This window comes from Ptychodera flava, chromosome 17 (assembly GCF_041260155.1).
Source record: "Ptychodera flava strain L36383 chromosome 17, AS_Pfla_20210202, whole genome shotgun sequence".
NCBI lineage: Eukaryota > Metazoa > Hemichordata > Enteropneusta > Ptychoderidae > Ptychodera > Ptychodera flava.
The window spans coordinates 35,100,144-35,118,743 of record NC_091944.1 but is presented as its reverse complement, the minus strand read 5'-3'; the positions used below and the strand labels follow the sequence as shown (position 1 = coordinate 35,118,743).

The following is an 18,600-nucleotide window of genomic DNA, read 5'->3' as shown; positions in this document are numbered from 1 at the left end:
TATATCGGAGATTTCACCATCTTACAGTTCTGGCCAAACCCGACTTCCAAGGACTGACTCTAGCTTCGATACTAGACGATACTAGATTTTGTCAAATCGCAAGTAAATATCCGATATATATCGGAGATTTCACCACCTTACAGGTTTGCGTCAGGGTTGCGTCAGGGTTCAGGTGTCCGAATTTAACGTGTTCATCGGGTCGATGGCATGTTCAAGCCAAATACCGTGATGTAATATTTTTAGACTCATACTCTCGCCATTGCTGCATTGGTAAGGTTGAAAAAATACGCGGAGTCTTTGAGGTCGGCAGTATTGCTCTGTCTTATTTATTGTTGACAGTACAACCGGCTTAATTTTGAATGTCTGAAAATTTTCAACGGTGAGTTTTAGTTACACGTTCAGTATTTTACGCGTGCGCCCCTTCAGAAGCAAAAACTTCCGACTTTATACAAGCTGATAACTTGCTCCAGACCATGACAATAATTAATTAAGTGTCTAGTTATGACGTTTGACCAATTTCAAGATTAAACTGCAATGATCATTTCGACCACACCCGATATTGACACATGAGAGAGAGAGAGAGAGAGAGAGAGAGAGAGAGAGAGAGAGAGAGAGAGAGAGAGAGAGAGAGAGCGAATGTTACGTATTTTACTGGGAAATAGCCACTGCGTTCAGTTGAAATATGTTTCAACACCACCTTTCTTACGATCGACTAAGTCTAGGTTGTTGTAAACGTAAATGCATAAAATGTCTTTGGCATCCTACATGCCTGTCACAGAGTTTATGTTTATCTCAAGGCTGATTCACGATGCATGCATAGGACGGTGATGCATATTCGTTTTACAGCAAGTGATTCGGTCGCGATGTGTTGCTCGCCGATAGATTGCTTGTTCTAATCATCAAGTCGTTGGCTTAAAAGTTTCAGAGCCAGAGACGGCACAATCATTTCCGCTACAGACAATCAACGTATGAATGTGATGCAATTCAGGTCGCAGAGCTTTTGATTATATAGTATGAAACAAAGGAGACAGTCAAATTTCTATCTAATGACTGGTCAATCGCTGACTACACAGAGATAGCTATGATTTCTGTGACAATATAATTGACCATGGGATTGATTCAGTGAACAATATTCAAGGGCTCGTTGACCAAAATGGCATTCTTTATTGAGGTAAAATATCCATCATTGTTAACAAAATGTAAAGGTTACAAGCATTCATGACCCTGATATTCTGATGAAATTGATCTTTTGAAATGATTATCAAACTTTGTGTACAGAGAAAATAAAAAGCATACTGTCAGTACAAACGTAAAAAAGAATTTGTCATTTGCTGTTGTTTGATTTCTCAGTTTTAGTAGCTATTGAATTTTTTTATCCTCAAAAAATCAATCATAGAGAACCAGACAAGTCTCCAAAAATACATTTTCCCATGATCTTACTTTATCTGGTGAACAACAAGCCACTCTAAAATTTCTTCAAAAAAGTTTCTCTTTCTTCGAAAATTCTCCGGCAAAAACTCCGCATACGACGTCATGTCGGATCAGTATCAGAGTTCACGTGCCCAGGTCGTGAACTGGTTTAACTGAAGTCACATTTATCAGTCGCGCTATAGTCGTAAGCTTACAATGGTACCAGAAGAAGTATCGCTCGCTTGAGTTGCATGTATTTATAATAAAAAGGATATCTGTGATATTTGAAATGCAATGACTAGCAAACACGAAAAGGTTAACGAAAAAGACGGAAGTGATGTAATGGGTCATGATCTGTACGCAGGTCATTGTGTACTCGTTCCGCGCTCAGCCGTTCAACTGTTCACAGAGCTGTGCCGCGCCGCGACCTTGTTCTGGAGATAGTAAGTTTTTATTCAACGTTGAAAACGACTTTGACTCTCATTTTTCGTATGTCTGAGCCCGAATTTGATCGGTTCAAGGCGCCCCTCACTTCAAGCCCTCACATTCGCTCGCACTTTGATTGTGCTGGCCCTCACTTTGGCCCCGCACTTGTCGATTTCCGGTGATCTGCGACCTACCCTACCTGCGATCTACTCTTCCACTCATGAATAATTAATTAGGTCTATGTAAAAATGTACAGTTTTATGCAAATTTCCTGTACGCCCGTGAAAGATTGGTGAATAGATCGCAGGTATATACTGCGATCTATGCTGACTTGCCAGCTATGCTGCCTTGCGATCTACGCTCCACGATTGCAGATTTTCAACCAAATGTAGCCGTACATTCGGTCCGTTTACGGTGCATGATGTAATGGAGGCCCCCGTGGAGGCCTTCAGCTGATTTATATTTCATTTTCATTTTGTACTTCAGATCCTTAAAGCGAGCGCGAGCGTCGTTAGGAGTAAACTACAAATTCGGCAAACTTTGCGTGCTTTTCGCTAATCACCGTTTTCGCTGTAATCTGTTTACTGCCAGTAATTTTGTTATGACTACTGCAAATCTTCAAAATGGGATATTTAAAATTTCATCTAGCCATCACTTCCTTGCATTGTGTCATAAACTCTATACTAATGTCTGAGTAAAATAGAGGAAGGTTGGCCACAATTCTCATTAGTGTATTTTAATGTTTCGTACATGTGGTATGGTCTGATTGTGTATTATTTCGGTATTATTAATATTCATGTTTTATCATGAGTATTGTTTACTTTTTGGTGTAAGAAATTAGCCATGGTGAGATGGTTTTCATTACTTGCGATGTGAACGTAAGAAACTCATGATGGAATAAATAATGTCCTGACAAAGTTAAAGATGTAAGCATAATCGACACATCCATCCTTTAATAAATCAAATAAATAAAATATTCATCCAATCGGTAGGCCTACAAGTATAGATCAAATTACTACAAGATAGAGTTGGGTAGATCGCATGGTTTTCTGTCAAACACACCTGCAATCAATACTTCCCTTCTACGCTACTCCAACAAATTACTTTACAGCACGCATATCTGTTCTTTCGGTTCACAGAAGAATTGCCACAAGCTAACTACCACACCTCGATACGTACCGCGAATGTCGCAACATCTAACTTCAATAAATGAAGTCGGCCTATCTAAAGGCAGTGTCGGTCTGATTGTGGAGCAATGATCATAATCTTAGACGCAGGTGACTGCGATCTATACTTCCCTCTGCGAGCTAGGCTTCTCAAATATATTTTATTATTACCGTTCAATTGATAAATTTGATGTAATATTAAATCATACAAATACAATTATCCAGGACCGATTATCGATGTCACAAGCTTCGCAAGATACGATTCACTAGCATCACCACAATGGCAGCCGGTGGTGATCGCAGAGAGTATAGCTCAACTCTGCGATCTATACTTCCCTTGCGACCCCCCTCCCGGCCCATCTATACTTCTCTCTGCCACCTATGCTTCTCAAACGTACTATATCATTACAGTTCAATTTATAAACTCAAGTTAATATTAAATCATACTAAAACAATTATCCGGGATCGTTGATCGATGTTGATGGCACAAACCTCGCAAAAAAACGATTCACTAGCATCACCACAATAGCAGCCAGTGTTGATCGCAGGAAGTATAGCTCGCAGGTGACTCTGCGATCTATCCTTCCCTTGCGATCTATACTTCCCTTTGCTATCTATGCTTCTCCAACCTATTTTATTATTACTATTCAAACGATGTAATATTAAGTCAGACCTAAACAATTATCCGGGATCGATTGCCTATGCAACAAGCCTCGCAACATACGATTCGTTGGCATCACCACAATGCATGGCATGCACATGGCAGCCGGTGTTGATCGCAGGAAGTATAGCTCGCAGTTGACCCTACAATCTAGCGATCTATACTTTCCTTTACCTCGAGGCTTCTCAAACGTACTTTATTATTACTATTCAGTTGATAAATTCGATGGAATATTAAGTCATACCAAAACAATTATCTGGGATCCATTGTAGTGTCGGGAAGTTTAGCTCGCAGGTATCTGCGATCTATACTTCCCTCTGCTATGTACGCTTCTCCAACATGTTTTATTATTACCATTCAGTTGATAAATTAGATATAATATTAAATCATACAAGAAAATTATCAGGGATCGATTGTCGATGCCACAGGCCTCGCAACATACGATTCACTAGCATCACCACAATGGCAGCCAGTGTTGATCGCAGGAAGTATAGCTCGCAGGTGACTTTGCGAGCTATAATTCCCTTGCAATCTATACTTCCCTTTGTCTACAGGCTTCTCCAACGTATTTATTATTACCGTTCAGTTTATGTATTCGATTAACAATTATCCGAGATCGTTGATTGACCTCGATGCCACAAAGATCGCAACATACGATTCATTGGGATCACCGCAATGGCATGCACATAACAGCCAGTGTTGATCGCATAAAGTATAGCTCGTAAGGTAACTCTGCGATCTCTGCTTCCCTCTGCTACCTGTGCTTCTCAAATGTACTTTATTATTCCAGTTCAATTTCTAAATTCAAGTTAATACTAAATCATACAACATAATTATCCGGGATCGTTGATCGATGTTGATGGCACAAACCTCGCAAAATACGATGCACTAGCATCACCACAACGGCAGCCTGTGTTGATCGCAGGAAGTATAGCTCGCAGGTGACTCTGCGATCTATCCTTCCCTTGCGATCTATACTTCCCTTTGCCTCTAGGCTTCTCCAACCTATTTTATTATTACTATTCAGTTGATAAAGATGTAATATTAAATCAGACCTAAACAATTATCCGGGATCGATTGCCTATACAACAAGCCTCGCAACATACGATTCGTTGGCATCACCACATGCATGCACATGGCAGCCAGTGTTGATCGCATAAAGTATAGCTCGCAAGGTAACTCTGCGATCTATGCTTCCCTCTGCTACCTGTGCTTCTCAAATGTACTTTATTATTCCAGTTCAATTTATAAATTCAAGTTAATACTAAATCATACAACATAATTATCCGGGATCGTTGATCGATGTTGATGGCACAAACCTCGCAAAATACGATGCACTAGCATCACCACAACGGCAGCCAGTGTTGATCGCAGGAAGTATAGCTCGCAGGTAACTCTGCGATCTATACTTCCCTTGCGATCTATACTTCCCTTTACCTCTAGGCTTCTCCAACGTATTTTATTATTAACGTTCAGTTTATATATTCGATTTAACAATTATCCGAGATCGTTGATTGACCTCGATGCCACAAACATCGCAACATACTATTCATTGGGATCATCACAATGGTATGCTTATAGCAGCCAGTGTTGATCGCAGGAAGTAGGCCCTATAGCTCGCAGGTTACTCTGTGATCTATACTTTCCCTCTGCTATCTACGCTTCTCCAACGTATTTTATTATTACCGTTCAATTTATAAATTCGATTTAATACTAAATCACACCAAAACAATTATCCGTGACCGTTGATCGATCTCGATGCCACAAAGATCGCAACATACGATTCACTAAGTAGTATCACCACAATGGCAGCCATTGTTGATTGCAGGAAGTATAGCTCGCAGGTAATTCTGCGATCTATCCTCCCTTGCGATCTATACTTCCCTTTGCGATGAACGCTTCCAGAAGCATTTAATTGTTTCGTTCGATTGATAATTCAAACTTAATACTAAACGTTTGAAAACAATTACACAGGATCAAATAATTTTCGATACCACAAACCCTGCAACATAAAATTCACATCTATCGCCACGGGGAAGCCATGCAGTGTTGGTCGCAGGAAGTTTGCCTCGCCGATACATCTGCGATCTATACTTCCCTTGTGATCTACGCTTCCAAAATACATTTTGCTGATTTCGTTCAATTTATAGACTCCAGTCAATACTAAGCCATTCTAAAACAATAATAAGGGGTTGGTCATCGATGCCAAAACCTCACGACTTAATAGTCACTGGCGTCACAGCCCGGGGTACAGCTCTTCAGTGCAGCCAGTGTTAATGGTCGTCGGGCCGAGGAAGTGTAGTTCGCAGGTATAGCTTGAGCCTGGTAACCATAACACTTCCCTTCGAGACCACGTCAAAAGATAAAAATCCGAATTCTTTAAGTTTTGGGTGGGGAGGGTTTGTGGTGAGGGGGTTTAACCCAAAAAAGTTTCATCCTGCAAACATGATATTCTTGTTTGAATTTGTCTGAAAGACATTTAGGCCTATACTGACCGGCTTATATTACAGGGACTGATAAGCTATTTAACAGAAAGAAATGTTTTTTTTTCCATTAGAACATTGTCGTTATTTGCAACTTTCCGTCCTGGTAATGTTTGAGTACGATTGGAATTATCACAGTGAAGATTAAATGGGAACCTCTGATTATTGATATTCATCAATTAAGGTTCAATGGAGGTGGGCATTTGGGTGTTGGATCAGAAATTTTGAACTTATGCAGGTCATCTATTTTCCCATCGTCATCTATACTCGCATTGCCATCTACACTCCCATTGCCATCTATACTCCCATTGCCATCTATATACGTTTCAATAAAAATCCATTAAAATTTGGACAGCGAGTCCCGCATGTCAATAGCCTATTGACAGGCGCGGCGTTGCAAGGTGCAATCGTACGCGGTAAACTTCTACAATTACTCAAAATTACGACTTTATTCATAATTGAGTGTACAAAGGCTTTATCAAGCATTCTAACAAGCATTGGACAGTTTATTAGGCTTAAATATGGTGTATTTTGGCGAAAAACCTCCCGCGTGTCAATAGCCACATCCTGGCTATTGACAGGCGCGGCGTTGGTGCAACATATCGTACACGGTAAAGTCTACAATTACTCAAGATTGCAGCGACTTTGTCCATAATTGAGTGTACAAAGGCTTTATCAAGCATTCTAACAAGCATTGGACAGTTTATTAGGCTTAAATATGGTGAATTTTGACGAAAAACCTCCCGCGTGTCAATAGCCAACTTTTGTCTATTGACAGGCGCCTGTCAATAGCCGGATTCTGTCTATTGACAGGCGCCACGGCCTAAAATAATAGAATTCTTCTCCTTTCTAACATTGGAAAGGTTACTAAACATGGACAAGAAGTTCATCACATCCGTAAGCATAACCTATTCAGTGTTCTCACCAGAAAATAAATTTTGTGGGACATTTTGTCCCGCTGACCCAAAAAAAGCGGGACAACGGATGATTTTTGTGAGACAATATATAAATATGTTAAAAAGTCAAACTGCAAATACGAACCTTATTCTATGCATGGAAAAAATAAAGGACTCAACAACTCATTCAACTTAACAACTTTTTTGTAAACATTCGGTGAAAATATCAACTGATATTGAATATCAGTGCCTTTTAATGAAAAGTCTATGGGACTTTCGTTCTTTCCAGTGTGAAAGTCCATTTCGGGGCCCTCTACAATAACAGTAGTTGCTAGAGTGTCCAGCCGTTCAGCTCCCAGTTGATTCCTGTCATTAGTTACTTTTTTTTCCGCACAATAAAACCCCCTTTCACAACCAGCAGAAGGAACAGGCCAAGTCAGCATTTATTTAGATCAGGAAACATATCCCTATGATGTTTGTAAACAATCATCAATTTTTGACGTGAAATTTGGTCGCCAGCCAAGGCTACAAATTTTGTCAATTGATGAAGCATGGAAAAAAGACGTCCATGTTCTCACGTATAAGTTCGCTGGAATAATATACTTATCACATGCGCAAGCCAAGAATTGATAATTTTTGCATAATAAGAGAACTTTCCTCCAACTATTCCACATTTAAACCTCGGAACTACTTTTGGAATAATATTATCAATCGGCAGTGGGCCAGTTGTCAATCATTTCCAGTCATAGGTACTAGGTTGCGTGGGCGAGGAACGGAGCAAATGCCTGATAACATCACACAACACGTATCTCCCGCGAAGTTTATACATGATTCCAAACATAGCAAAGACCTAAAAATTATCTCAGACAAAGTTGCATTATTTTACGAGAACAAAAATTCACTGAATCTCAACGGCACGAACACTATAACGTCGTTCCCGTCAAGACCCTGGTTGCCATGCGGAACTCACAGTATAATGCTACCAGCTTCGAGTTCGTTGTTTTCGAAAATGTTCATGTAATTCCTTAGGGATATATAAGCTTTACATTCTTGTGTTTTCATAGTTCGGATTATCGTTTTTGTAGCCTATGAAAATATTTATCGTGCCCATGACGCCTCCAGCTTCCGCGAATTCCGTGGACATGTACCGTATGCATGCAAGGCGAACACGTCCAGTGCATCAGACTACCACAGTCTCGTGTGGTCCAATATACACGACGGCCGCTGTGTGGTATACGTAGTTACGCATCCACACATCGGCGATCATGTATCGAATCACAAGTGACTCTGGCTTAAGTAACGCCCTCTGACAGGTATTGCCTCCAGATTGCCTCGGTTTCAACCAGGAAGTGTAATTACTCGCGTCAATCATTTACGTCCATGGTGAAAAGTATTGGCTGTATGATACGGCTGGCCGGCCGTACGGCTGGCACCACGAAAGTTTATAATTTCAAAGGCGCGCCACTATTGGCGCGCACGCCCAAGAAATCCGCGACAAAACAGAAAAATACGCGAGAATGTCGCGGAATCGCGGCCTGGTGAGAACGCTGCCTCTCTGTGATTGAGTGATCGTAAAAACCACCTTTCTCCCATTACATTTTCGTATTTACCAGACTCCATTTTGAAATAGGCAGTGTAGTCTGAATAGAACTCGCTGTCATGCATAAGTAGCAATATTTGCATAAATCTAATTAATTATTCATGAGTGGAAGAGTAGATCGCAGGTAGGGTAGGTCGCAGATCACCGGCACCCTTACATACCTCCGACCACTCTCTTACCAAAGTAAGAATATAAATCAGGGGTCACCGTGCAAACTTTGGTACTAGAGAGACAAATTACTTGCGATTTCTTGAAATTCGAAATTCAAAATGGCCGCCATCCCTCTGTTAACTCTATGGGGAAAAACAAAATTTTCGATTTTCGAAAAACTAAGACGGTGAAAACCTTCATTTCGTCAAGGGCTTCAAAATGAGCCCCCACAAGTGGTAGGTCAAAAGAGAATTGATAAAATTTGAAGGCCCGGATTTCTGTCCCCGAGGCGCGTTCTTAACTTTCCTTGTATCATGACTCTGTTTGTGAAAGTTTCCTTTGAAATTATGTTTTTTACTATCAAACTGAGTCGTTGCAGGCCAAATTTTGATTCAAGCAAAGTAGGTAAAACTTGGACTCAAGAACGACCGGTACGCGGGACTCACATCGCAGGGTCCTCAAGCTCCGTTGATGATGATGATTAAACATTTAAAAATGAAGAAAAATAAAAATATTTGGACTCAGTAAAGTTGTTGTTGTTGTTGATGTCATTGTTGTTGTTGTTGTAGTTGATAGTATTTGCAGAAAAGGACAAATTATGTGCTGCAAAATTCAATACAGCCTCACTGTACACATGGAGGTAAGCTACCTCCATGCTATACACATGCGCTGCAAAATTCAATACAGCGATATTGATGATGATGATGATGATGATTAAATATTTAAAAATGGAGAAAAATAAAAATATATTGGACTCTGTAAATTTGTTGTTGTTGTTTTTATTATTGTTGTTTTTGTTGTTGATAGTATTTGCAGAAAAGAACAAAGTATGCTGCGAAATTCAATACAGCCTTACTATACTATGCGCTGCAAAATTCAATACAGCCTAACTATACATGTGCGTTGCAGCCTAACTATACTATGCGTTGCAAATTCAATACAGCCTAACTATACATGTGCGTTGCAGTCTAACTATACTATGCGTTGCAAATTCAATACAGGGTAATGTTAGGAAGGAAGGGCACATCCCGCCGTATTTTCGATCATACGATCTGTGTTTGTTTTTCAGATTTCGTCCAAAAACCTACCCGCACGCGGACGGCAAACAAAGAATTTATTTTACGGCGCCTTAACTCCAGTTGTTTGTTTAACTCCCTACATAGCACTCAGCAATTGTCGGGACAGCTGGCCGTAGTCAATGTGTATTTGTAAAAGTTGGGGGGGGGGGCAAAAGTATACCTTTGCCCCCCCCAACTTCAGCATTGGGTCGCCCCCTGCCCCCCGGTTCCTACGCCTATGTTTAATAATGGGGCGAGCTTTTTTGAGCCTGAGTACGTATCAATGCTATCACTGAGTATTAAATGCATTGGGTATGAACATTCATTATTTGCAAGAAACGGAAGGTGACAAATATCATAAAATACCCTCAGCAACCTTCTTCGTGTCGTTTGCCGCAACTCAAGGAGACCTGTGCGCGATAAAGGTGCGTGTTCATTGGTCGACTTCAGCCACCTTCTAGAATAATTTCGAACTCTTATAGATGATAATATATCGTGTAAGTAAATTTTAGTACCTTCCTTCTGGCATCAGACATTATTTTGATTGGGTCACTTCACAATCGAAGGCCTTAATACAACAAGTTTTAATTGTAAGAATGTGAAAACGTCTGTCAACGAAATCAATTCATTATGTAGTTCCAATGATATTGTTTTACCTCAAGAGACTAAGCTTTCCTGTATAAAAATGGCAGTAGAAGGTACCAATACATTATCATTAAACATAGGTCAGGTTATTTAGTAACAACATGGGTGCCCAGCACAAATACACAGAACGGATGAAGAAGTTATTAAACTGCTTAATTTAATCGACAACCGTAGAGTTAGTAGTATAACATTTCAATAATATATCGGCATACCAATGGATACAAATTGTGCACCCCTTCTTGCTGACTTATTTCTATATTCATATAAAACAGAGTTCCTACAATCGCTCTACAAATCAGGGTCTAAAAACTTGCAAAGCGTTTTAACAACACGCACAGATAAATTGATGATCTGATTAGTCTAGACAATCCAGACATATCAAATTACTTACACCGTATATATCCTGATGAGTGGGAAACTAAAGAAACAACCGAGGGTAAAAACTCAGCTTCCTATGATCTGTTCCTACAAGTAGATGGGCTTAAGGAGTTAAGAAATCACGGTCTCTGAAGCTATGAACTTGGTAACAAAGTACTTCACAGGGCACATATTCAAACATGTAGTAATATTGTGAGGGACACTCTCTTAGTATTTTAGTTACAACTCCCAGGATTAATTGACAGATGTTAAAAACAAATTCAATAGCTTTATGTTTATACATTCATTAAATACCAATGTATCCTTTTTTATTGCAATCTTTGTCAGATTAGCAAAATATGTAATATGTCCTTAATGATTAAAGATTTAAATAGGATACGATTTCTAACTTTACATCCAATGTAGGGTATAGCTACATTAAGATATGCCATTCTATTATTTCCTTACTCTTACAGATTTTCGAATTTGTGCAACACGTTGTAGTTTTGTAATCATATGGAATTTTTGCGATACATATGTGGCGAGTACAGCTCACGAGACATGGACATTGTGCACACAAAGTAACATGAAGTCGTTTCAAAATTTTCAAGAGAAAGGGCAGAAGCTACATTTTGAAGAAGACATTATACATATAAGTGTAAATCGCAAAACCATCTGCTCTAATGAAATCACAGTAATGAAACTTAATTAAGACTCATTAGAGAATGCTATCATACATAAATCACACTTGTTGAACAATTTATATCGACGGTAAAGTATATAATATTTGTCGATTTTTAGAGGATACATAGTTTGACTAAAAATTAAGCCTTGCTTTTTTCCTCGTCCGAAATTTCTATCCTGTAGATATTGTAAGCGGTATAATCACCACTTCCTGAAAATACATTTAAGGCTGTAGGCCTGAGATAAGAATTATTGTTCCTTGAGTTTTTGACAAAGGTACACAGACAACGAAGGGATTGTTTACGAATCAGTAATATCTCACACTAGTTACATTGTTACCGATGACTTGGAGTCAATATCTTACAAACTACCCATCAAATTATACGAGAAAACTGCCAATCATATTATTACATATACAGGCAGTGGTGACAGAACAAATTCTTAGCATGTACAAATGATGCAAGAAGGAAAAAACTGTAAGAAATGTACAACAAAATGTCCTAAAAGTAAAACTATTGCAATATTGTCTTTTTAAACATTCTCAAGGTAGGGTCTGTATAACATTTGAGGTTTTTCACATTTCATTTGCTCGGTCGTTGAATGCCTGGACTTGCTGACGAAGAAGACACTTTGAACCTGACGAACACCTCAAACCACGCGTTTTTCATTGTGAACAATTTTTTGTTTTCAATGCAACTATCCACCGTCCCTCCACCCACTGTGACCTATCGTTCAAACCAATGCACCTTTGATCACATATCAGAATTTCCGAATGTATCACCCGTGTGTACCGGTGATTGACCTACTGTTATCGGATTATGGATTGGCATGATTGCGATTATTAAACGCCACCGCTCTGCACCAATCAATGGAGAAGGATTTTCATCAGCTTAGTCTCAGAGCAAATTACTTTAAGTAAACACAATTAAAAAAAACCAGGGACTACTATCACACGAATAATGAATATCAGCCAGCACTACTTTGAGAACCAGGACTGCAGGTCAGTTTTGAGGTTTTTTCTTGAATTTTGTTCGATATAAAAAGTAGTTTGCGATGTTTGACTTCTCGAAACATGCTGAAATACTGGACAAATGAATTCAGCCTCAAGACAAAAATTAAAGATTGACTAAAACATTTTACGATCTGGACTAAAGAGAAATCCTTTTTGGTGTACAACTGTCCTTTGGTACACACTGTTAAAAAAGTTTGGTCCTCACGCAAGCTTTTGTAATTAAATTTTAATTGACGGTGCATTTCATATAAATAAGGATAGCAGCCTTTCCTTTCATTGTGGCAATATTTAGTTGTCATAGGAAAGCAAGTCGGAAAAGAAAACGGAATCCATCTTGTCTACAGGTCACAAACATTATCATTAATTTTCATTCAACAAGTGCGTAATTTGACACTTTTCAGTTAATATACCATCGTCATTTTGTACCCTGAGTGACATAATGTAAGTATTTCAAGTTTTCTTGAAAACACAAAAGGCTAGAAAAAACCTACCTCGTCCTTTTATGTGCTAACGTATACATTCGATGAAGCGCTATGATCAGTAATTTTGTGCATGCATGTTTTTAATCGATGTAAATGTTAATATAAGACATCAGTTTACATGATATACAACAACGGCACTATGGACGCATTATATCGATCGACTAGGAAGATCTTGATAGAATGCCATGGTCATTTTCAGTCACTGAATCAACTCCAGTGGTCATAAAACATCATCGTTAGAAATGGTAGGAATGAAGATTTCTCCACATTTCAAATGTTTCGATCATTTATCATTGCAATTTTACATAGAGACAATCCTGACATAACCACAGTCTGAGCATGATGCATTTGAACGATCCTTTCTCGCAGGAATCGTCTCCTGTACTCTGGAACTGCTATTGACATGTAATTCATGAAGATTCAAAACAATTATGACGCCTACAGGTGTACAGGGCCGTAAGCTGGCTAAATTGCCAAGGGAGCAGAACCAAGCATAGCTGTGAATTCGATAATTTAAATAAATTTAGTTTACATATTCTGCATATTATTTGCATTTGATTCGCAGAAACTGGATGTACAATTATTATCTCCATGTATCTGCTGAATACGTCCTGGTCACTGCAAAAAACTATGCCATAACAATGATGTGGTTTATGTTTGTGATATAAAGTAAACGCCTAACACCTTTAAAAACATTTCTAGTTCAATATTTTGGGCAAAAGTGTATTAGAATTTCTAAAATGACTTTGAACTAGTAGCTTTTTTGTCTAAAGCTATCATGATTATAAAGATGTTCTATATGAGTCTTTTTTTCTTTTATCAAATTTTAATTAGGACTCGTGGTAAATACTTTACAATACAAACTGTAAACAATAGTGGCTATGTGATCTCACATTGAACTGATTTGTTCAATATTTTGGTATTTCGTGCCAGTTTTAATTCTCTGAGTTGCTTTAGAATGTTTTGCATGAAAAAAGTTGAAAGGAGAACACCTCATAAAATGTAAAAGCCAAGATTGAACTCATAAAAATGTCGATAACAAAACAGATTGAATATCAGTGTAAAAGCACGTCTAAGTCAAATTTCTCAAAATCTACTAAGCCTAATAATTTTTCTCCAGTTGAGATTTGTTTAGTTAATTATCTCGGGGCTTAGGACTATTTCGGCATTTCGTTTAAAACAAAGCATGCCAAATTGCGAGTCAATATTTTCAGCGCAGGGAACATGAGTTTTTTTTCTGTTCCAATTGCCGGCTAGTTTTCTTTTGAATTTCAAACTGACAGCTTACTCTGTTTGCTTGTTGACAAAAGTCAAAATAGATTGCCTGATAAATCGTTTGTTGGCAAAGTTGATCTTGGACATACTTGAGACCTTATTTAAATGAAGTTTATAGACACCGTGGAACACCTGAGCCCACATGCCTTTACACGTGCGAAAACGGGAATACAGTGAATTACTCAAGATTTGCTACTGTGGAAAACTAAAATTCGCACAGTATCTAAATCAGCGTACGTCTTCTGTGTTACCATTTATTTTACATCTTTGTGCATGTGTTCAATTGAATAAAAATCGTCAATAAATGAATGCCTTTGTTGAAAGCGTTGACAATCCGGGGAGGGAGCTGCCCCCTGCCCAATCAGGCTACATCCCTGGTGTGCTTACTGAACCCTACTGACAGGGAACCAGCCGCAATTATTTTCTCCTTCAGTATTTTGTCTAAAAACTGCAATTGTACACAAATTAAATGGGACTTTATTAACATTTTTTCTATTTACTGCTTACCGTTGGAATTTTTTAGGAGCAAAACACGATTTTGTCGTACAGAATTTTCTACTCTTGACGATATTTTGTCTCAAACAACTATTGAACCACTTGGTGAAGTAAAATTGTTTTCTCTTGGAGCATATAGTTAGATACATGAATGAGCAAGTTGTATGAGAAAATTGCCAATAGCAGCATTTATTATATTTTCTTAAATTTTTATGTGTTTCTAAACCGCTTACCAGCCTATAATGTGACACTTTGAGAGGACGCAAAACAAAAATATTGCCAACGCTAGTCCTATGAAGAAGGATATGGAGAAAGGCCAAGATTTCACTCATATGGAAACAATTATTTCCACAGACTATAACAGTGAACCTAAGAAGTTGATATATTTTATTTAATACACAATCGATTGAATGTTGACATTATTTACAACTCGCACAATCAAAGATAGGTTGGAGGACAGTGGTACTGAAAAAGGTAGGGAGGCTCGCGGAAATCAAATTAAAGGTGGAAGGGTTTTTCAGGTTCAATCCATGTATTCAATGTATATAATTAATGACGGACAAAATGTACGTATATTGTCGGTTAATGTTTATTCACTATGTCTTCACCATAACAGTTCAATCAACAATGTGAAAAATAAAGTTATAATTATATGAAAGTGTAATCTAGTAATTGTTTGCTCTACAAGAGTTCACAGGATAGTCGACGTCAAATCATTCAATAATTCCAGGAACAAATAGCGATGTCACGTGTGTAATCTGGTGACTCTATTAATCAGCTTTTGAGAACCACTCGTCAATTACAGGTCGACTATTGTTGACATTAACCAACTGTTGTAAATCATTTGCAAGACTGAAGACTAGTGGACACAAGGTCTGCCTTGCATTAATCACAAGTAACCTAAGGAGTCGTTAAAGTTAGAGATAGATTATCCAGCTACAGGCATCTAGAAAAACATTTCATTATTCGTATCCGAAAGTCTACTCTAAGTCTACTCATTTGTGCATCATATTGTTGCTGTTGTTAAAAGTACAGTAACTCATGGTGCCTTTGCTTCTTCGGATGATGTACAGAAAGAATCATATCGACGTTCAAACTTATGCTAATCATCGAACTTATTTCTAGAACTATAAAAGTAACCATGCCCCGACAATAATGTTACATATAAGCTTATATTCTAATCGCTAAAACTTTAATGACTTGTGGTTCTGTTTTACAATCGTCATTTGACCTTTCACATTATATTTCAAAAGCACTAAACTGACTAAATCTCATGATATATCCATAATCAAGTAATCACTCAAATGTAAAAAGAGACGATCGAAATGTTACATAATAGTAAGTAGCAGTCTTAAAGACTTCAAGGAATTAACACGATTAGAAAAAAACATTCGAATACAAAAGTTAAGCGCATGACACTTGATATGGGAGTGTACATTTTTGATGAAATAAAAGGTTACCTCAATCGCAACATCAACTTTCTACATATCTATTCAGAGGGACAAAATCCATATCAAGAAAAATTATTAAATGCAGTTTGTTGCGATATGGCTTTGACGTCTATGCAATATCGCAGTATGCTATAACTCAAGTATTCTTTATTAACATAATGGAGACGAACTGACAATAAAGAGAAAAAACTATAACATCTTAATGTTCCTGTAATGTCATACATAATTGACGACGGAAATATTTTCAAAACACAACAATTTGCTGTTACTTCATCTCATCGTTATGTTTTTTGTTAATGTTACCATCACTACAAAATAAAATATACAATGTAAGAGGTTATGATCGTGAAGACACTTCCTCTAAAATAGCACAAAATATGTTTTGCTATAACCTTTTAATTGAACACCTTATAAAACAGTTTTACACGCAAGAATCATTTACAGGTGACATATTTGAAAATGTGGACAATTAGCTTAAACTATGTTTCTCAATCGAGTGTTTTTCATTTTGAGACTTAAATTGACATTGGTTTGGAGGAAATCTAGCAAGAATATCTTTATTCGACAATTCAAAAGAATCCTATGTATGATTCTACGATATCTAAACAATTATAAAAGCAAAGGTTACAGCTAAAATGATATCATTGGATAATTCCATTCATATGTTAAAGTTGAGTGCATAATTTAATCGACATAAAATAATTACATTCAGGGTTCTCTGATAAAGACGAATAAGCATAACTAACACATTTTAATGGAAATTCTCAGATAGTGATTTTAGACACAATACAGGTAATTACTTTCTTTCGAAAAATCTTAAAAAAGCGATAGATAGATAGTTATTTCTGATACATGTGTTATAAACATGAAGGTGAAATTGTAGTTTGAAGACACCTCTCATTACGTCGATCAACCGAACTGTGCCTGGCAAAATCGGACATTCAGAAGTAAAGCTATTAACAAAGGACAAAGTATTAAACGTACAAAGTCGGCCATTTTTCATGAATTTTGTTTGATGCAAGATACTACTTATATTGTTTGATATGTTGAAAACTATTATTATTATTATTATTATTAATGATGCCGTATGTTGTGGGTTCGAACCCGATTGAAAACTTGCCGTATTATTATTATAATTAATCTTTATTTAAACTCGATAACTCCATAGGTGAAACACCTCTTTTCGTGGAGGTCGAATAGACAAAAGAAAGTCATAATACACTTTACAGCACAAACTTGAAAACACAAAAAACACAGACGTACAAATATATATAAAAAAACCTACGAAAAGGCATCAGACAAGTAAGTATTATACAAAAGTTGTTACAAGATTTCTTAAAACTAGTCAGTGACTCAGAGTCCCTCATTGATTTGGGAGATTGTTATATTTATCCACACCCGCAACTGACAAGGTGTTCTGATAAAGAAGTGTACGTGCCTTGGGAACTTTAAGGAGGTTCTGATTGGAAGAACGAAGTGATCTGGAAGGGATGTAATTATTGAACATACTGGTTATGTAGTCAGGGGTTAGATTGTGAGTTGCTCTGTAAATTTGGGCCATACGGTTACAACGGAGTTTCAAGTTAATAGGCAGCCAATGAAGCTGAGTATACATTTGAAAAGTGGAAAGAGGCGGAACAATGTCAAGAATAAGTCTCATTGCACGTCTCTGTAGACGCTCCAATGCATAGATATTGCTACTGGAAGTAAAGCTCCAAACATTAGAACAGTAATTGATGTGTGGTGAGATGAAACAGTAATAAAATAGCTTGCGTGAGTGGAGAGGAAGAAATTTTTTGATGCGTGCCAAAAGAAACAATTTGGAATTGATTTTGCTTTCAATGGTTGAAATGTGTTCACACCAGTCCAGGTTATTAGAAATAGTGACCCCTAGCAACCTCTCTGATGAGACGCGGTCAATAGTTTTACCAGCCAAAGTGATGTTGAAGTTTATTACGAAGCATATCTTCGACACCGGTTTTGGACATATTAAATGAAACCATCATGAAAATGAATTAATGGTCATGACAATTAATTCATTTTCGCGATGGTTTCATGTATCGTGTCTAAAATCGGGGTTGAATATATGCATGGTCACCCATTTATTCAGTATCTTTCGTCAAACAATATAAGTAGTATCTTGCATCAAACAAACTTCATGAAAAATTGCCGACTTTGTCCCTTTAAATAAACATTGAGATACCCAATTAAACAGAAAACATCGGTATACAATCAAAAGAAGAACATCACAACTTTTCGATGTATAGATTGCTTACAGCACGTCGTGTATGTTTCCATTTGAGAACAAATTATTTGTTCATACTTCAAAAAGAAAATTTCATTTGCTTA

General features: G+C 37.6%; 1 protein-coding gene across 1 annotated transcript in view; it reads right to left on the bottom strand.

Annotated features, from left to right (window-relative positions):
• Positions 1-15,371: 15,371 nt before the first annotated feature.
• The window catches only part of LOC139116160 (sacsin-like), a 32,244-nt gene continuing 29,015 nt past the window's right edge, over positions 15,372-18,600 (bottom strand). The window contains exon 7 of the mRNA XM_070678706.1: positions 15,372-16,559. Coding sequence (XP_070534807.1) covers positions 16,522-16,559 — 38 coding nt within the window. The 3' untranslated portion in view covers positions 15,372-16,521. The remainder of the gene's footprint in view (positions 16,560-18,600) is intronic.